Source organism: Marmota marmota, unplaced genomic scaffold, assembly GCF_001458135.2.
Source record: "Marmota marmota marmota unplaced genomic scaffold, marMar, whole genome shotgun sequence".
Classification (NCBI taxonomy): domain Eukaryota; kingdom Metazoa; phylum Chordata; class Mammalia; order Rodentia; family Sciuridae; genus Marmota; species Marmota marmota.
In genome coordinates, this window is record NW_025999932.1 from 34,923,812 (window position 1) to 34,941,794 (window position 17,983).

Below are 17,983 nucleotides of genomic sequence, written 5' to 3' on the forward strand. Positions count from 1 at the left end.
GATATATATATATATATATATATATATATATATATATATATATATATATATATTTTAGATGTAGTTGGACAAAATACCTTTATTTTATTTATTTATTTTTATGTGGTGCTGAGGATCAAACCCAACACCTCACACATACTAGGCAAGAGTGATCTACCGCTAGGCCACAACTGCAGCCTCAAGGATAGACTTTGATTAAAAAAAAAAAAATCTATAAAAGAAGACTAAGTAAATTCTCAGTGAATTCTAGTGTTTGGACCCAGTTGGAATTATATTTCAGAAAATTTAAAATCCCTGACTGATCAAACTTGCAAAAGATGTTGATCAACATCATTAGATATTCCCCTGGTAGAGAACATGAGGGGTGCTTTTAACCTAGCACTGATCTATCTGACTTACTACTTTGAAAATCAAGAGATGGTAGATTCTCCAAACTGTAAGACAGTAATTTTGATGTTAATTCAGGGAGAAATTTTAACACAGATATACTTAAAAGGATTGGTTGTGTTCACCTTGATGAAGAGACCATGATCATTCAAGCCCGATATGAATTTTCAAAGTTACAGTAGATTTATTTCATTTATTTTTGGTAACCTTCATGGTATTCTTTATCACTCTGTTCTCTGTATACCATACTCTCATGATAATCTTTTTATAACATCTCTGCTCAAATATAATTTTATTGGTGACACTCTCTTTGACCATCTATATATCAATAAGCAACCTCTCCCTGACTTCATATTCTCCTTTTTCTTTTTCTTTTTTTTTTTCAGTTGCACTCATCACTATCCAATAATACACACACATGTTTTTTTTTCCTTGTTAAACAATACACTATGGTTTCCCCAGGGGACAGTAAATGTATTTGCTTTGTACATTGTCACATCTCCTGCAATTGGACAGTATCTGTTTAGTGTATGAATGACTGAACATGTTTGCCCTTTAAATTTATCATGATATCTAGTCCATGGACCACTCCTTTTTCTTTTTTTTGGTTTCATTTCCTTGTCTATCTAGACGCAATTCAATATTGTGGTTAAACATTGCCAATAACATTACAATTTTGAGACTTCTGGGTCCTTTTGCTGTACCCACTCTGTAAAAGCCTAGTACTGATTTTAGAAAAGGAGGCTCAGAGACACAAATAAAGGGGTGGGGCAAAATCACTGATATAATATATATTTAATAGCACCATAAGAGTAACTTTATGCCCATCATTTTTAAACTTTAAATGAAAAAAATACTATTTAAAACATTGGTTCAACAAGAGAAAGCTTAAACACTGCAATAAAATTGCATTAAAAATTACATTTAGTCCAAGTCTTTCTCATCACCTCCAACCAAAGGACAAGGTAAAATTCTTTTAAAGTCTATAAGAAAGCAATGATTCCTATATTTTATGAATTATTGTAAATAATGACAAAATTCCTAACTCAATACATTATTATAACTGATTCCCAAACTTCACAATTACAGAAGATTACTTTAGTCCAGTCTCACTTATGAATGTAGATGTTTTTAAAAACTCAACTGAAATATTTTCGCAGTTAATTCAGTAATGTAGAAAATACAAAGGATGCAAGTATCATCTTATATCAGAAATCCATATTTATTTAATATATTCACAGATTAAAGGAGACATACCTTACACTTATCTTGGTAAGTTCAGGAAAACATATTCATTAAAACTTACCATACATTCACGACTTTAAAAATTAAGAAAAACTATGAAATTTCCTTAACTTGCCAAAAAGAATCTACCAAAATACCCACTAAATACATCATGTTAATGATGTAATGTCTTAGTATTCTCTTTGAGGGCAAAAACTAAAAAAAAAAAAATTCCTACCATTCACTGCCTCCATCTAATAATGTGCCTCAGGACATAGCTAGTATAGTAAGAAAAGAAAACGAAATGAAACATACAAGGATTAAAATAGAAGTAACAAACTTTCATATTTGTAGACTGGAAAAATCCAACCAAATTTACAGGCAAACCTGTAAATGTAAATGTAAATAAAGAATTTAGGAAGAATGCTAGATATGAAGTCAACATTAAAAAATCAATAGCTAAATCCAGGATGTAGACTGAAATCTTCAGAATAGTTACTAAAAGAGAAACTGGGATGGGGGTGTATCTCATTGGTAGAGTGCATGCGTAGCATGCATAGGCCCTGGGTTCAATCCCTGGCACTGAAAAAAAAAAAACAAGTTAAACGCCATTTATATTTTGACAGATATAAATTGGCAATTTAAAAATGAAAAACCCAGGGCTGAGGTTGTGACTCAGTGGAAGAGTGCTTACCCAGCACGTGTGATGCCTTGGGTTCGATCCTCAGCACCACATAAAAATAAATAAATAAAATAAAGATATTGTATCCAACTATAACTAAAAAATAAATATTAAAAAAATGAAAAACCCAAATAATCAATACTCAAAGGCAAATATGCTTGACCTTCTTTAGCTTTTTTTCCCTTGCTTTATTCCTTTCTTTACTCTTTCCGGCCCCTTCCTTATTTCCTTTCCTTCCTTCAGTCTTAAAGCTAATATTTTAAAATGTTAAAACTACTATACTGATTAATAGCAATGTTTATCTTGTTCTTGTACCTCTAGTTATCTTTTCAATTTCTTTACAAAAAAGGAAATAAAAGAAAAGCATTATTACCTTTGCCTCCCTTACAGTGAATCACTAGGATATTTTTATCATCTTGAGCCATCCACGCATTTGCTTCCTTGGAGAACACCACCATCTCTCTGATTTTAAATGTAAGATTTTCAGTTGAATTAAAATATTTTTTTAAGAAAATCAAGCCCGATGTATTAACTCTTTTTTTAATAGTCAATGTGGAATAAAACTTACTTCAAAGTAGGGACATTATGATCATCAATCATGATTCTATGGATCCTATTATGGAAGTACTTAGGATCATAACTTCTTTCACCTAAAATAAAAAATACATATGTCATATCTCTTTTCCTAATAACATAGTAAATGACGAAGTTATGAATAGTTTGAATTTTCCTTTAGGAATTCCCTATCTATCTTCAGAAGAAGCTTTTTGAGTAGCTCTTACTGCTCTAAAATAATTGTAGAGAATCTCAAAAACATAAAGACAGTTGTGGTTTGTCCATAGCAGGTACTCTACATTTGTATTAGTTTTGTTTAATAGATTCCCTTTTAGCTTTCTAGAAGGCTACTCATTATATAACTGTAGGATAATTAGAAACCAAGGAGTAGAGGAAAATGTAGCTAACCAAAATGCTTGCCATTGAAGATGTTTATTTTATAATATACAAGTGGAAGAAAATAACAGGAGAGATAGAGTGGTAAACTAGAGTATAATCTGTTTTCTAAAGGGTCGTTTTATTTATTTATTTATTTTTCCCATTAGGTTCCCTGTTTTCATCAAAACCCACTCTTGATGGGTTAGAGAACATGTTTGTTTAATCGTCTAATGTCTTCAACACAATTTGTCAGGAAAAACAGATTTTCCTAAACCTGAACACTTGAGCAGACCTTTCCTAAAATTGTTTGCCTCCATTCCACCTCTTTGGTCCCACAAGGCCTGCTTCCCTCAGAGCAAACTATACTGTAGAACTAACTTTTCTTACAAACAGGGCAGCACAAGATGAAGATTTTTTTTTTTTATCAAATTCTCCACCATTAAATACTTATGATTAAATATAATGTAAAAGTGGAATCTTCTTCTTATATACAGTAATCTGTTTTCTATCTATGATAACAAAGTATTGAGTCATATACATACTGCATAGATTATACACTTGATAGTGGTTTTCATGCTTCAAGTCTAAGAATCGTGCAACTTCCTAAAAAAGACAGACACAAATTTTATATATCCAGTATAACCCATGAGTAACCTAAAATGATTATTAATTTTTATTCACCTGTCACTGGTAGCTTCAGGGAAATTCAAGACATATGAGGGTATGTGCATTCTAAATCATATGTAACCAGCTGATTATTTTCAAATAGCCCACAGAGCCAGCTTGGCTACTCAGATTAACCTGTACTATACATAGACATTGTTTAAGCTACCAGAGAAGGAAACTGGCTGGTTAATTAGCTTAGGTAAATTTCTTTCAAATCATTAATTCATGGCAAGTAATAAATGGTTGCTATTCAAATCTAATTCTGAATAGATATCTCCTATGTAATTATCTGGATATTACAGTCTAAGCACTATGTAAATAAATAAGCATAAATATAATATAGTTGTGTGTGGTATAAATGATAGAAAAAGATAAATTATATCAAATTTTAGATAAGTGATAGAAACATGGAGACTTTTTAGCTTATCTGATTTTTATGTTATAGGGCTGGGGTTGTGGCTCAGCGGCACAGTGCTTGCCTCATTTGTGAGGGACCCTGGGTTCCATCCTCAGCACTACATAAAAATAAATAAATAAAATAAAGGTGTTGTGTCCAACTACAACTAAAAAATAAATATTTAAAAATATGAATATGTATATATGTGGGCATATGTGATGTACATAAATGCATAACTTTTAAAACAAGAAACAAATAGTAGTTATTATTGAAAATAGAGTTAAGACCACCATATTAATCCAATAATGTTTCTAGAAAACTTATCTACCTGAAACATGCACATACATATTTCTGTGCAATAGAAAAAAATAACTGTCACAACATTAAAAAGCTGATTAGTACCATCAGAGCGTGTTTACTGGCTTAATATTTAGAAAAAGTAAACTAAGCTATCAAAGTAATCACATTGTAAATTAGTTATTTCTGTGTCAGAAGGACATGATAAGTTAAAAAAAGACAAACACCTTGAGTCTGCACAGAATGGGAGTTTTATACACTTCAAAAATTCATGTGATGTTTTTCACTCAAATAAAATCCAGATACAAATGAGAAATCAAATGTAAAACCACCCAAATATCTCTAAGAAATTTACATAAACAGTATTCAATTCTTTGGATAATGACTTAAGTGTTGAGTAAATGGAATAGCAATAGGTTTAGGTTTGACTTTGTAAAAATGGGCAACTTCTGTTTTAAAAAATGCCACAACAGGGCTGGGGATGTGGCTCAAGTGGTAGCGCGCTCTCCTGGCATCCGTGTGGCCTGATCCTCAGCACCACATACAAATAAAGATGTTGTGTCTGCCAAAAAATAAAATATTAAAAATTCTCTCTTTTCTCTCTCTCTCTCAAAAAAAAAAAAAAATGCCACAACAAACAGGGGAAAAGATTTATCATTAAAGTCAACTGAATGGCAACCATGCCGAGTGTAATAAATTAATAACCCATTAATTTAATTTAAATTAGTAACCACAATTTTAAGTAGTACCTTTTCAACCAATAGATAAATGGACCAAAAACCTAAATAACCACAAAAGAAAAAAATCCAATGAATTAACAACCTATGTAATATACAGCCTTGCTGATCAAAAAGTGAAAACAACAATGAAATGCCATTTTCACTTACGAAATCAGCCCTTTCCTTTCAAATGAGAAAGTCCAATGCTGGCCAATATGGCATGAAAATAAAACTTTTGATTTATTGCTATTACAATCCCATGGATTTGGCAATATGTAGTAAGAACCCTAAAAATATTCATATTCTTTAACTAGGTAATTTCACTCCTAGGATTCTAACTAGAAATAGTCTTCTGCTCAATAGTGTTATTTATAATAGTGACAGTGCAATGAAATATCATGCAACCATTAGAATACAGTCTTGAACTGCATTCTCTCAATAAGAAAATTCTCTCTCACACTGATAAATTTATGTGCAGCTTTTTTAGTATACCTATATGTAAGAACAGCATATCTGCTTCTTTGGTGAAAATAATAATATACCTAGGTAATTAAGTTTTAGAGACTCCTTGGATCTCCTTCATATTTCTCTTAATGTCCCCAAAATTATTTTAATGATTTGATTTTCCAGCATGAGCCCATCCTTGACTCAATGTATAGATATTGTTGTACTTTTGTTTTCTGATCTAAGTAGTTCACTGAAAAACTCTAAATACCTCCTAGCCAAATTAACTGAGAAGGAACACAGGCATCTAGAGAAAAGTTCAACTCTACCAAGAATCTACAAAGGCCACAATCTGTCACTAAATAGATAATTTGGGTCCTCACCCAGAATAAAGAGTATTCAATTGAACCAAGGCCAAAAAATTAAAAGATAGCCAAGAAGATTTTAGGATTGTAGGTAAGGTATATCTGATTTTCCTTAATAGCTCAACCTTTGTGTGGGCTAAGTTTACAACCTCATTTTCTGTGAAAGCAGAAAATTTGTCTTTCACCTTTGGGTTTTCTTAAATCTGCCAAACACTTCTTTCTGCCCAGAGTAGCACATTTCTTGATGTAGGAGCAAAGGCACATCTTTACTGGTATGATGTGGCAGTGGTGGCAAATTTGTTGATGCTTCCACCATCATATTTTTTTCCCCATTAATTCTATGGGTCCCACATCTGTACAATTCTTGCTACTTTGAGGAAGCATTTAACATTTTTCTGCTAGCCAATTTCCCATTTGTGAAAATTTATCCATGCTTTATATACTCATCGTTGCCCAAACCATAATTCTAAAAATGTCATCTCTTTTAAGTATAATCATGTGGAATCACATGACTCCTGGACATCATCCTGGGAGTTAAGTATGCTCAAATCTGAATTCTTCACCCTTTAGTCAACCTTGATTTAAAATAGTTCTTATCTATAACATGACACTCACTGTGTAGGATATCCTGTTACCACTCAATATACCGTCACTTAAGTAGCTTCATAGCCTAGTTCTCAGTCTGCCCAGGTAATTGAACTAATAGTTTAGATTTGAGCCTATGCCTTGGCAAAAAAGAAAAACTAAATATTAGTTCAGCCAGTAGGTATGCTTTTTTTTTTCTTTTTCTTTTTTTGGTACTCAGAATTGAACTTAAAGGTACTCTACCTCTTGCTACATCCCCAGCCCTTTTTATTATAAAATAGGGTCTTTCTAAGTTGCTGAGGTTGGCATCAAACTTGTGATCCTCCTGCCTCATCTTCTTGAGTATCTGGGATTAAAAGTGTTTTCACTATGCCTGGCAAGTTATGCTTTTTGGGTGGCTCATGATTTGTGGACTTTATGAAAACAGGTGATTCATCTTTGGATATTTTGATTAAAAATGGTAAAGGGATCAATGACTTATTAGGGTATTTGTCAATACCAAGCAAGTAACAGTAAAAAAAATGATAGAAACCAATAATCTAGAGACCAGAAGCCAAGAGTAATGTTTATATTTGTATTTACATGCTAAATGATGGGCCTGGGTTTTATTTTTTCTTTTTAATATTTGGTACTGGGGATTGAATCCAGGGGCACTTAACTACTGAGCTATATTCCAGGCCCTTCTTATTTTTTGAGATAGGGTCTTGCTAAATTGCTGAGGGCCTCACCAAGATTCTGAGGCTGGCTTTGAATGTGCAATCCACGTGTCTAAACCTCCTGAGCCACTGGGATTACAGGTGTACACCACTGTGCCCACTAGGTCCTGGGTTTTTAAAAACACATTCCAGATATTATTAAGTACCACTAAAATACTAACCACCAAATCTATAAAAAGAAAAAATGGCTCCATATAGACAAACTGTAATTAACTGACAATAATTAATTCAACATACTAAAAAACATTATTAGCAATCAAAGGATGCTTTATACCTATAAGATGATTCTGCCAGTTTGGGGAAGTGAATTAAATTTGTTAAACATGCTCCTTCGACAGTATTATATTTGTTAAATATAGATTACTCTAACTCAATATTTTCAGTTTCATATATTTTAAAGTTATGTGAGCTATGACTTCCCTGTCAAAATTTCTGGCTCCCAAATTTAAACCTCTTTGTTTTTTCCCTCCTTTTCTAATTGGTGCATTATAGTTGTACATAAGGTGGAATTTGTTGTTACATATTCGTACATGCACACAATATAATTTGGTCAATATCATTCCCTAGTATTTTCCCTTTTCCCTCTCTTCCTCCCTCCCTCTGTTCTCTTTCCTCTACTGTACTGATCTCCCTTGATTTTCATGAGATTCCCCCCTGCATCTCCCTCCCACCTTTCCTTTTCTGTTTCCTCTCTAGCTTCCACATATGAGAGAAAATATATGACCCTTGACCTTCTGAGTTTGGCTTATTCACTTAACATAATGCTCTCAAGTTCCATCCATTTTCCTGAAAAATGATATAATTTCATTCTTTTTATGGCTGAATAAAACTCCACTGTGTATACATACCACATTTTTTTTGATCCATTTATCTGTTGATGAAACACCTATGGTGGTTTCATAGTTTGGCTACTGTGAATTGTGCTGCTCTAAAACTAGATTTGTATGTGTCACTATAACATGATGACTTTAATCCTTTGGAATAAATATTGAAGAGTGGTACAGCTGGATCATATGATGTTCCATGCCTAATCTTTTGAGGAACCTCCATACTGATTTCCATAATTGTTGTACTAATTTACTCCCATTACCAGTGTAAGTGTTCCTTTTTCTTCACATCCTCTCCAGCATTTATTATTGTTTGCTTTTGATGACTGCCATTCTGACTGAAGTGAGATGAAATCTCAATGTAGTTTTGATTTGCATTTCTCTAACTGCTAATGATGCTGAATATTTTTTCATATATTTGTTGGATATTTGTATTTCTTCTTTTGAGAAGTGTTAGACCTCTCTTTTCATTTGTACTTTTTGATATTTAGAATTTTTAAATTTATGTAAAGTGGATTTTGTAGAATGTAATGTGTTTTGCAGGATGTAATGTGACTGTCAAGCAGTATATAATTATATGCTTTCTGTGTGCACATGCTTGCATTTTAATTGTAGTGTTCTATAAAGCAATAAATCTTAATGTTTTCATTGTTTTAAGAAAACAGCTATCAGTTTATAAAATATATGAGATGAATCTGACAGAATTTATTTTGAAGATTAAAAGCCAGTTACAAAAGACCTACTATATGATTCCACTTACATGAAATTCAAGGAAAAGTAAAATTAATCTGTGATAAGTCAAAATAGTAATTGTTTCTGGTGTTTTGAAGTATTGTCTGGAAAGGGGCAAGAAATTTGCAATACCTTTATAGGGGTGTTGGCTACATGCATGTATACTTATACATAATTTCATCAAGTACACAGTTAGTGCAGTTTACAGTATACTTCAATAAACATAAAATTTAATATGCATATGTATATTTATGTATATAGTCATGTGCCACATAATGACCAACAGTGGTCTCATAAGCTTATGTTCCCTAGTGTCCCTGTAACTGTTTTAGTTTATTTAAGTACTATATTTCACTGTTTTTTTTTCAGTCTCAAAATTAGTTTATGGGCTGGATTGTGGCTCCATGGTAGAGCACTCACCTAGCATGCATGAGGCACTGAGTTCTATCCTCAGCACCACATAAAAATAAAATAGAGGTATTGTGTCCACCTACAACTAAAAAAATGAATAAATAATTAAATATTTAAAAAATAAAAAATAAAAATTAGTTTACAGCCTTTCATTGCATAATTACCACATGGTATAATTCTGTTCATCATGTATTCACATATGGATGCACATTTGTCTTCTTATGCACTGGTACTTGAGCCTAGAAATTATCCTCAGTATACTTCCAAAAGTTGACTTGGGTGTCTGTTTGGCGTGCCATAGTACTAATGGTAAACACATTTTTTTATGAGTAGCACTAAGGACTGTACACCAGATATGAAAATAAATGATGCTGGCACCGAATCTTCCAACACACAAGATTAAGTTTTGCAAGTCCATAGCTTAGAAAACCATGGTAAATTTTCTCAAGGTAATATTTCAACTATAAAGCACAAATCAAAAACAACTAATGGTTAACTTTTTTTTTTCCCAGACCAGGAAAATGAAAGCTAAACTCTTATGAAGAAATGATATGTGTTAACTTGGATTGTTTGATTTTAACATATATTCATGAGTATTTCATATATTCTAATCTTGCATCAAAGGGAGTTTAAATAATTTTTAAGTAATATTAATCATCACGATTAAAAAAAATCTTAATAACGGTCATATCTCACTTTTTTTTGCAAGTATTTGGCAAATCTGCAATGATTATGTGGTGAAATAGGGTGTATCTATGATGCTCACACAATGATGTGATCACTCAATACAACATATCTTATCATTAAAAGACACATGATTGCATTTATATATAGGCATACATACATACTGATATATAATTACATTTTTATTGGGGTAAAATAAATGTAATAATACACACATAAATGCTAACTTCTTAATGTCTTTCAGCTGGAATTTCTTCAATAGCAAACATCCCTATATGTTTGAAATTAATTTAGTCATCCACAGAGCCCAAAATGTTATTCTTCCATTATAATTTAGAATACCAATCTAAAAGCATACATTTTAGTTACAGCTTTCCCTTTCTTCTCCCGATAAACAATGAAAAATGACCATAATTCTTTGCAATTTTTTAGTTTGCTTCGGCCAATAGAATGAAGTAGATGCCACATTATACTAGTATAGAGTCTGGGTCATAAGAAGCTTTGCATTCTTTTGCTTGCTGTTCCTTGGACCTTTGCTACTGCCACCATGTAAACAAGGTCAACCTAGTCTGCCTTGGGAAGAGACACTATGTAGAACCATCTAGCCAGGCATTTTAGACTAGCCAGTACTCCGATGACCCAAAAGCTATCCACAGATGCATGAGCAAGTCCAGATGAGATAGCCAGTTCTGTCCCTGATTATCAGAACCACCCAGTTAAGCCCAATCCAAATTCACAAACCATGTCATAAGTGAAATAAAAGGTGTTGTTATAAGCCAGTATGTTTGAATGGTTTGTAAATAATAAAATCAAATTGATATCAACCCATTATGATTTTTTTTTACCTGAAAGAGCAAACTTTTAGAAAAGTATTACCATCTCTGGGTCAGTATCAAGCTTATGACTTCACTGTCCATATTCACCGAGAAGTGAATATTTGTATATTAACATCCTTACCTGAATTGGATTCCTATAGAAAGACTGCTTTCCAGAAGATGGAAATGACATGGCAATAATACGCTCTGGAAGTCAAAGTAATCACTACTATGAATGTCATTATAGATGTGAAACAATATACAAAAATCTAATCTACATTTAATCAGACTCCCTTTTCACAGGAAAGAACTTTCAGGATAGAGAAAAAAAAGCTAACACATTCTCAGTGTACAATATTTTATATTATATTTATGTAATTTATTTAGTTATTCAATAAATTTAGATAATATATTTAGTTATTCAAAAAAATTATCATTGAACTGACTGTATGCCATATGCCACAGATTTGTATTGACATCAGTCTAGAGCTTCCCCTGTAGTTGGAATTTATTTCTTGAACACCAAAGAAAAACCAGGAAGTCTGGGATCCAGTGATGATAGAAACTCCAGGTGCTTTCTATCCCTCTTGACTCAGAAAACCTGAGACCTACAAAACAGTGACCTCATTCTTTTGGGTTCAAGGGAAAAAAGGAGTCTCTCTGGGACTTTTGGAACCCAGGATGACTATCACAACTCAATAAATTCTAAATCAAACTCAAATAGAGTCAGCTGAAAATCCATTCCACCACGTAGACCTGATTTGAAATGAATGAAATTTTCCATTACCAGGGAATGTGTCTTCATGGGTAAAGGATAATTTAAAAGAAAATACTTCAACAAGGCAAAACCAAAAGAAAATATTATTACTCATAAGAACAATTAGAAATTAATATAAATAAATCAACAGTTAAAGTCACAAACCAGTAATGTAAGTGAGGTCCAGGTCAAATCCATCCTTTGTGTATCTCCTTTTGTTTCCTGAAACCTGGGAATTTAAAGAAATTTTACAATGTGTAAGATATAAATCAACATAAAAATAAAACATTATGTAAATATCTATAACCCTTATATTTTCTTAAACACAAAAGAAATGTGTGTGTGTGTGTGTGTGTGTGTGTGTGTATGTGTGTGGTATTGAGGATTGAACCTAGGGCCTTGCACGTGCTAGGCAAATACTCTACCACTGAGCTACTTCCCCAGCCCAAAACAAACATGTTTTCCTTACTCACCAGCCTTCTGGTCAGCTTTTCAAGTTGTCTTTTTTGGTAAGCCAAATGAAACATTCTGATCAGACTGATAAGTCGCAGAGGTCGAAATAAAACGGTGAACCTGAATAAATTTATAGATAAAATTTAAAGATCCATTTTTGTTTCAGAAACAGAAGATTTTGTCAATATGGATTAAGTTTAACATTTTTTTTTAAGTGGTACTGGGGATCAAACCCAGGGCCTCACACATGCTCATCAAGCACTCTACTACTGAGCATACCTCCTCCAGCCTTGTATTGTTTAGATCACTGGTTCTTAGCCAGGGGTAATTTTGCCTCAACTCACCTTGCCACCCATCTAGAGGATATCTGACAATGTCTGGAAATACTTCTGGTTGTCATAACGGTTGGGTGTATACATTGGTGGGGTGTTACATCTAGTGAATAGAGGAATGTTGCTTAATACCCTACACTGAATAAAACTGCCCTTTCCTGTAAACAAAGAATTATTTGCCTAAAATGTTAATAATGCTAAGGTTGAAAAATTCTGGTCTAGAGGAAGTAATGATACTCTTAGAATTTTTGGATTTCTTTTATGGTTTAAGACCAGCATGTTGGGGCTGGGGTTGTGGCTCAGTGATAGAGCACTTACCTAGCATGTATGAGGCACTGGGTTCAGTTCTCAGCACTGCATATAAATAAATAACAAATAAAGGTCCATTCACAACTAAAAGTATATTTTTTAAAAAATCAGTATGTTTTTCATTTTCCCCTATGAAAACAAACTAAGGATTCTTGTTCACCTATGTTACTACTCCCTTCAGTAATAGAGGTTCACTACAGCCTGTATATGCTCATCAGGCAGGCTGCAGGCTGAGAGACTTCCCAAGTGCATTGGTTGGTGTTTCTCCTATCATTGGAAATACCATAGCAGAGAGCTGCTGACTAGTAGTGTCTAATTTAAACATAAACAAACATCACCTAGAAAAGCTTGTTAGACCCCAGGTTGCAGGTTCCAGAATAACTAATTTGGTGGGTTTAGGTTAGACATGAGGTGTTTTTCTTGCATTTCTAGCAAGCTCTCACATGATGCTGAGGTTGCAATTGGAGGACCATATTGACTCCGATTATTTTCCAACTCCAAAGTCTATCATATAACACATTTAGTTGGGTTCTGAATTGAAGCCATGAGAAGCTAGGTTACCAAAAGGTGGTAGCTATTTGATTAATGAATAAGCCAAGAAAGCCCTTCAATGTCTACATCCTTATAGACATTTACTCTTCTTCATTGCCACAGTGAAAGAGAGGGGTGGGGGGAAGGAAGAGGAAGGAGAAGGAGGAGGAAGAGAGGAAGAGAAAGAACTATTATTCACACACATTTACTTTCCTAATCTCTAATGGTTCTAACTTTGCCTCAGCTTTCTTCATTTCTACTACAAGTATACTTCAAAACTCTTCCTCTGTGTTGTATCTGTGTCACCTCCTGTTTTCCTGTTCAATGTGCTATGTTTTGGAGAATATGATTAGAGTCACTCAAATTTTCATATGCTTAAATCAATATACTCTATGTTGTAGGAAAAATTCAGGTAGATATATAGAACTTCATGTGTAAGGAATTTATGGCTGAAGCACAAATGGAATTTAGAGGGAATTTTAAAATGTAGTGAAGTTAAAGTAAGCACAAGAGGCCAAGTCCCCACTCTCTTTGAGTGCTCCATCTTCTTTTTTCACCAAAAAGTATTTAGTGTATATACCTTTCACTGGCCCCTAAATGCCACCATCTTTTATAGTTTCAAAGTATGTGGAAGTCTATCTTAACATTTCATTTTCAAGCAGCTTATTTGGCACAAAAGCAGAACACTCAAAGTTAAAAAGATGATACAAAATTAAAGCCATTGGAATGTAAAAAAAAAGAATGAAAGAAATGAAAAACTTCTAGAGGTAAGCCACATGTTTCATACCTGGAGACATTGCTGTGAAAGTCAAAAAGCATGTACAAGAGGTCAAATGCCAAAGTCACCCCAATAATGACAGAATCGAAGACATTAAATACATCAGAAAAATAATGTTGTTTCCTGCAATATAAAATAAAATGTTTATTCTCCCCAAAAAGGGATAGGAATATTTTAAGAGCACAAGTTTTTGACTTATCTTCAGTATGAATTCTACTTCAATGGTTTATTTAAAATGCATTGTTTACACTAGAACAAGGGAAAACATAACATTAATAGAAAGTTTTCAAGCAGTTTAGACACACACACACACACACACATACATATACATATGAGAAAAAGCAACAATATGGCAACTTAAGCTTAGTAAATAAGAGATATAACCAAACTATTACACAAGAGGCAAGCTTTGTTTTCTCCTAGGCAGATGGGATGCTGGGCAGTTGGACGGTGGAAACTGAATATCTCACAGCCTCAGAGGATTTGGGACAGTGAGGAGTATATGAGAGGAGCTTGTGAGAAGAAGAAACTTTCACTATTTTGAATTCATGGTCTGGCCATGAATCCCAAAGGGCTTACATGGCCTCTGGTTGACTTCCAACTACCACATTTTCTTCCTCAACATTGGCTCCTTTAAACCTCAGCATTGGTCCTCCAGGGAAAGCTTCTAATTTTGAGGCAGCCTCTTTCAGGTTCTGAGTAACCTGGCACTGAGCAAATGTCTTCAGATCAAAGGCATGAGGATTAAAAAAAAAATCATCAGGAAAGGAGACAAACTACCAGAATTGCTCTGGAAAAAGTGAGTCTGGGGAACTTTCTTCATGACTTCCACGACAGTCCAGCCCCAAACCTTGGCTTACCCCTACCTTCTCAGCAAAAACAGAAGAAAAGAAAAACAACAACAACTGCTGTGTTGTCCTGCCAATGAGATGAGTATGCCTCAGATCTCCTCTACACCTTAACAAAAGTTGTCATTTTAGCTGATGCAGGGATTATTCATGATCTATTATTTTGTATTTAACATACTATAAACTCTTGTTTGGAATTCAATTCTTAATGAAAGTATTAATATTTATACTTTACACGCACGTTCCTTTCTTAATGTACATGCAGACATATCATGTACATCATGTACATATGCCTGGTTCCTTTTAAAAATTCCTTTAAATTTTATCTTTTGAAGGGACCATCTAGAATATATTGTAGGAGACTGTAGTGACAATTGCAATAATAACATTATTAAAGCCCCATCTATAATAAACTAGGTTTGGATTGTTGTTTCTCTGTGAACTATGCCTTCTAGGAGAATTATTTTGATAAAGAGAAGCACATTTAGTTGGGTTAACCTGATAATTATTTTCGGATGCTTCTTATAACAGTACAAAATAGCTTTAAGTTAAAAAAAAATCAAACTTACCCTACTACATATATTTGAAGAAGAATATCCATGACGAAAAATAAAGCAATAGATAAAGAACTTATACGACATGCCAAAGAAACATGTATTTGGTGCTCAGTCAAAATTATGTCATTAACAACAAGAAACACATCCACAAAGATCAGCAAAATTCCAAATATTCTAAAACAAATAAAGATAATAAAAATAATGGGGATTTGCCTCCATAAATAGACAACATTAAAGCTAACGATTAGATACCAAAATGTCAATATGTAGGATTAAACTGTTCATTGGGAGAAAGAACTGTATTGCCTTAGAATCTTAAAAAAAAATCACTAATTTTTACCGAATAAGAACAGTTGTTTGTGAATAAAATTCCCATCAAATCACTGTAATGTATGTTATCATGTTCTCCTACAACAGATACATCAGACTAACCCAAGATAGAACTGGAACTGTGTGTGTAAACTCTTTTTAAATTTTGAAAATTTCAATCATTTCTCATCATAAATAAAACATTAATCTGAAAAAATTTTAAAGAATTTAGTAATAAAACCCAAGTGAAGGCAAGACTAATGTAAGACTATTTTCTTTTCCCCACCTTTTTTATTAGTGCATTATAATTATAAATAATAGTGGGATTAATTTTTACATATTCACACATGCATGTGATATGATAATATAATTCGATCAATATTATTCCCCAGTATTTCCCCTTTCTCAACCCTCTTCCCTCACTGTGTCCCTTTCCTCTCCTGGTCTCCTCTCCATTTTCATGAGACCACCTCCCACTCCCTCCCCTACCACACTTTCTTTTCCTTTTTCTTCTCTAGTTTCCACATAAGAGAGAAAACATGTGACTTTAAGCCTGAGTTTGGCTTATTTTGCTTAAATTAATGTTTTCAAATTCCATCCGTTTTCCTGAAAATAACATAATTTCATTCTTCTTTATGAATGAATAAAACTCCATTGTGGGGCCGGGGGGTTGTGGCTCAATGCTTGCCTAAGCTTGTGCAAGGTACTGGGTTTGATCCTCAGCACCCCACATAAAAATAAAATATTGTATCCACCTAAAACTAAAAAATAAATATTAGAAAAAACTCCATTGTGTATATATACCACATTTGCTTTCTCTGTACCTTGGCTGATGGACACCTAGTCTGGTTGTGTATTTTGGCTATTATGCATTGTGTTGCTATAAACATGGGAATGCATATATTGCTATAGTAATGATGACTTAATTCTATAAGACCATTTTGACCAGTAAGATTTTTTTAATCAGTGAAATTTTCAACAAATACATTATTACATATTCATGGGCACTCCTAGAACAGTGATGGGCACATGAGAAGGAATTCAAATCCATAAATATTTCCACAAATGAACTCTTAAGTGCTTTTCTCTTATATATTTTAAAAACATTCCCTGATATTTGACTATATTTTTTGCATGAAACTATTATTAATTTAAAAGGAAGCAATCACATTGGTGTATATTTGAATCATAGTAGTAAATCTTCTTCTCACATAGAGAAGAAACCTAAGTAAAATATTTCCAGAATTAAGAAGTAATTCTGGATGCATAAGGTATTTAATAAAATACTTTACCTATAATTACAGAATTTTAAAATGCATGCTTCATTATTTTTACTTTTATTAGTAGGAAAAAAAATGAATCTTCCACTAGTTAGACTTAGGCAAATGTCATTGTTTTGGGAAAAAACATTTTTTTAAAAGCTTTATTTATACATAGTAGTTGGGTTCATCACTATATGCTCATTCACACATAGAAATTGATTTCAGTTCATGATCCCTCCTTTTCCCTCCCCCTTTTATTTGGAAATATTAATGTCCAACTGAAACCAAAATTCCAAAAAAAATTAGATTATATTCAAAATGTGGGTATACAGGCTATTTAGCAACATTTTGAGAGTAGAAATGCTTTTTTTTTTTTTTTAATACTAGGTATTTAACCCAGGGGCAATTTACCACCAAGCTACATTTCCAGTCCTTTTTATTTTTTATTTTGAGACAGGGTCTTACTAAATTGCTTAGGCCCTTGCTAAGTTGCTGAAGCTGGACTTGGACTTTTGATTTTCTGGTGTTGGCCTTCCGAGACGCTGGGATTACAGGCATGTGTGCCTGGGAAATATGCTTTTTATTTTGTTCTGTTTTGCTTCCTATTAAAAATGTTGATATTAAATGTCATAATCATTTCCTTTTCTAAAGTCTCACATACCTGAATGGAAAGGATGATACAATTAAATCCACAATATGCTTAATCTTGTCTCTATAAAAATTAATAAAAACAAATTAATAAAATTTCCTCTAAAATATATTATGAACTTAACAAAAACCCAAGGCCTTTATAAGGCCTTGAATTTAACAGAAAAAAATTCAGAAGTTGTATAACAAATTGCTTTTTACTAATAACTAAAATTTTTACATTTATACTTCATGAGATTTTTACCTTCCTATTTCAAATATACATGAATAAAATGCTGAACTTTCGATATTTGATAGCATTTCCCTTGCACATAA

The 17,983-nt window shown here is 33.0% G+C and overlaps 1 protein-coding gene across 1 annotated transcript in view; it reads right to left on the minus strand.

Moving 5' to 3' along the window:
• Nucleotides 1-17,722, minus strand: part of LOC107141006 (phosphatidylinositol 3,4,5-trisphosphate 3-phosphatase TPTE2-like) — a 44,631-nt gene extending 26,909 nt beyond the window's left edge. The window contains exons 1-9 of the mRNA XM_048801005.1: nt 17,682-17,722; nt 15,462-15,623; nt 14,054-14,167; nt 12,115-12,214; nt 11,807-11,870; nt 11,027-11,091; nt 3,769-3,829; nt 2,862-2,943; nt 2,667-2,755 (exon numbers count right to left, since the gene is read on the minus strand). Coding sequence (XP_048656962.1) covers nt 2,667-2,755; nt 2,862-2,943; nt 3,769-3,829; nt 11,027-11,091; nt 11,807-11,870; nt 12,115-12,214; nt 14,054-14,167; nt 15,462-15,493 — 607 coding nt within the window. The 5' untranslated portion in view covers nt 15,494-15,623; nt 17,682-17,722. The remainder of the gene's footprint in view (nt 1-2,666; nt 2,756-2,861; nt 2,944-3,768; nt 3,830-11,026; nt 11,092-11,806; nt 11,871-12,114; nt 12,215-14,053; nt 14,168-15,461; nt 15,624-17,681) is intronic.
• Between the last annotated feature and the right edge of the window lie 261 nt (nt 17,723-17,983).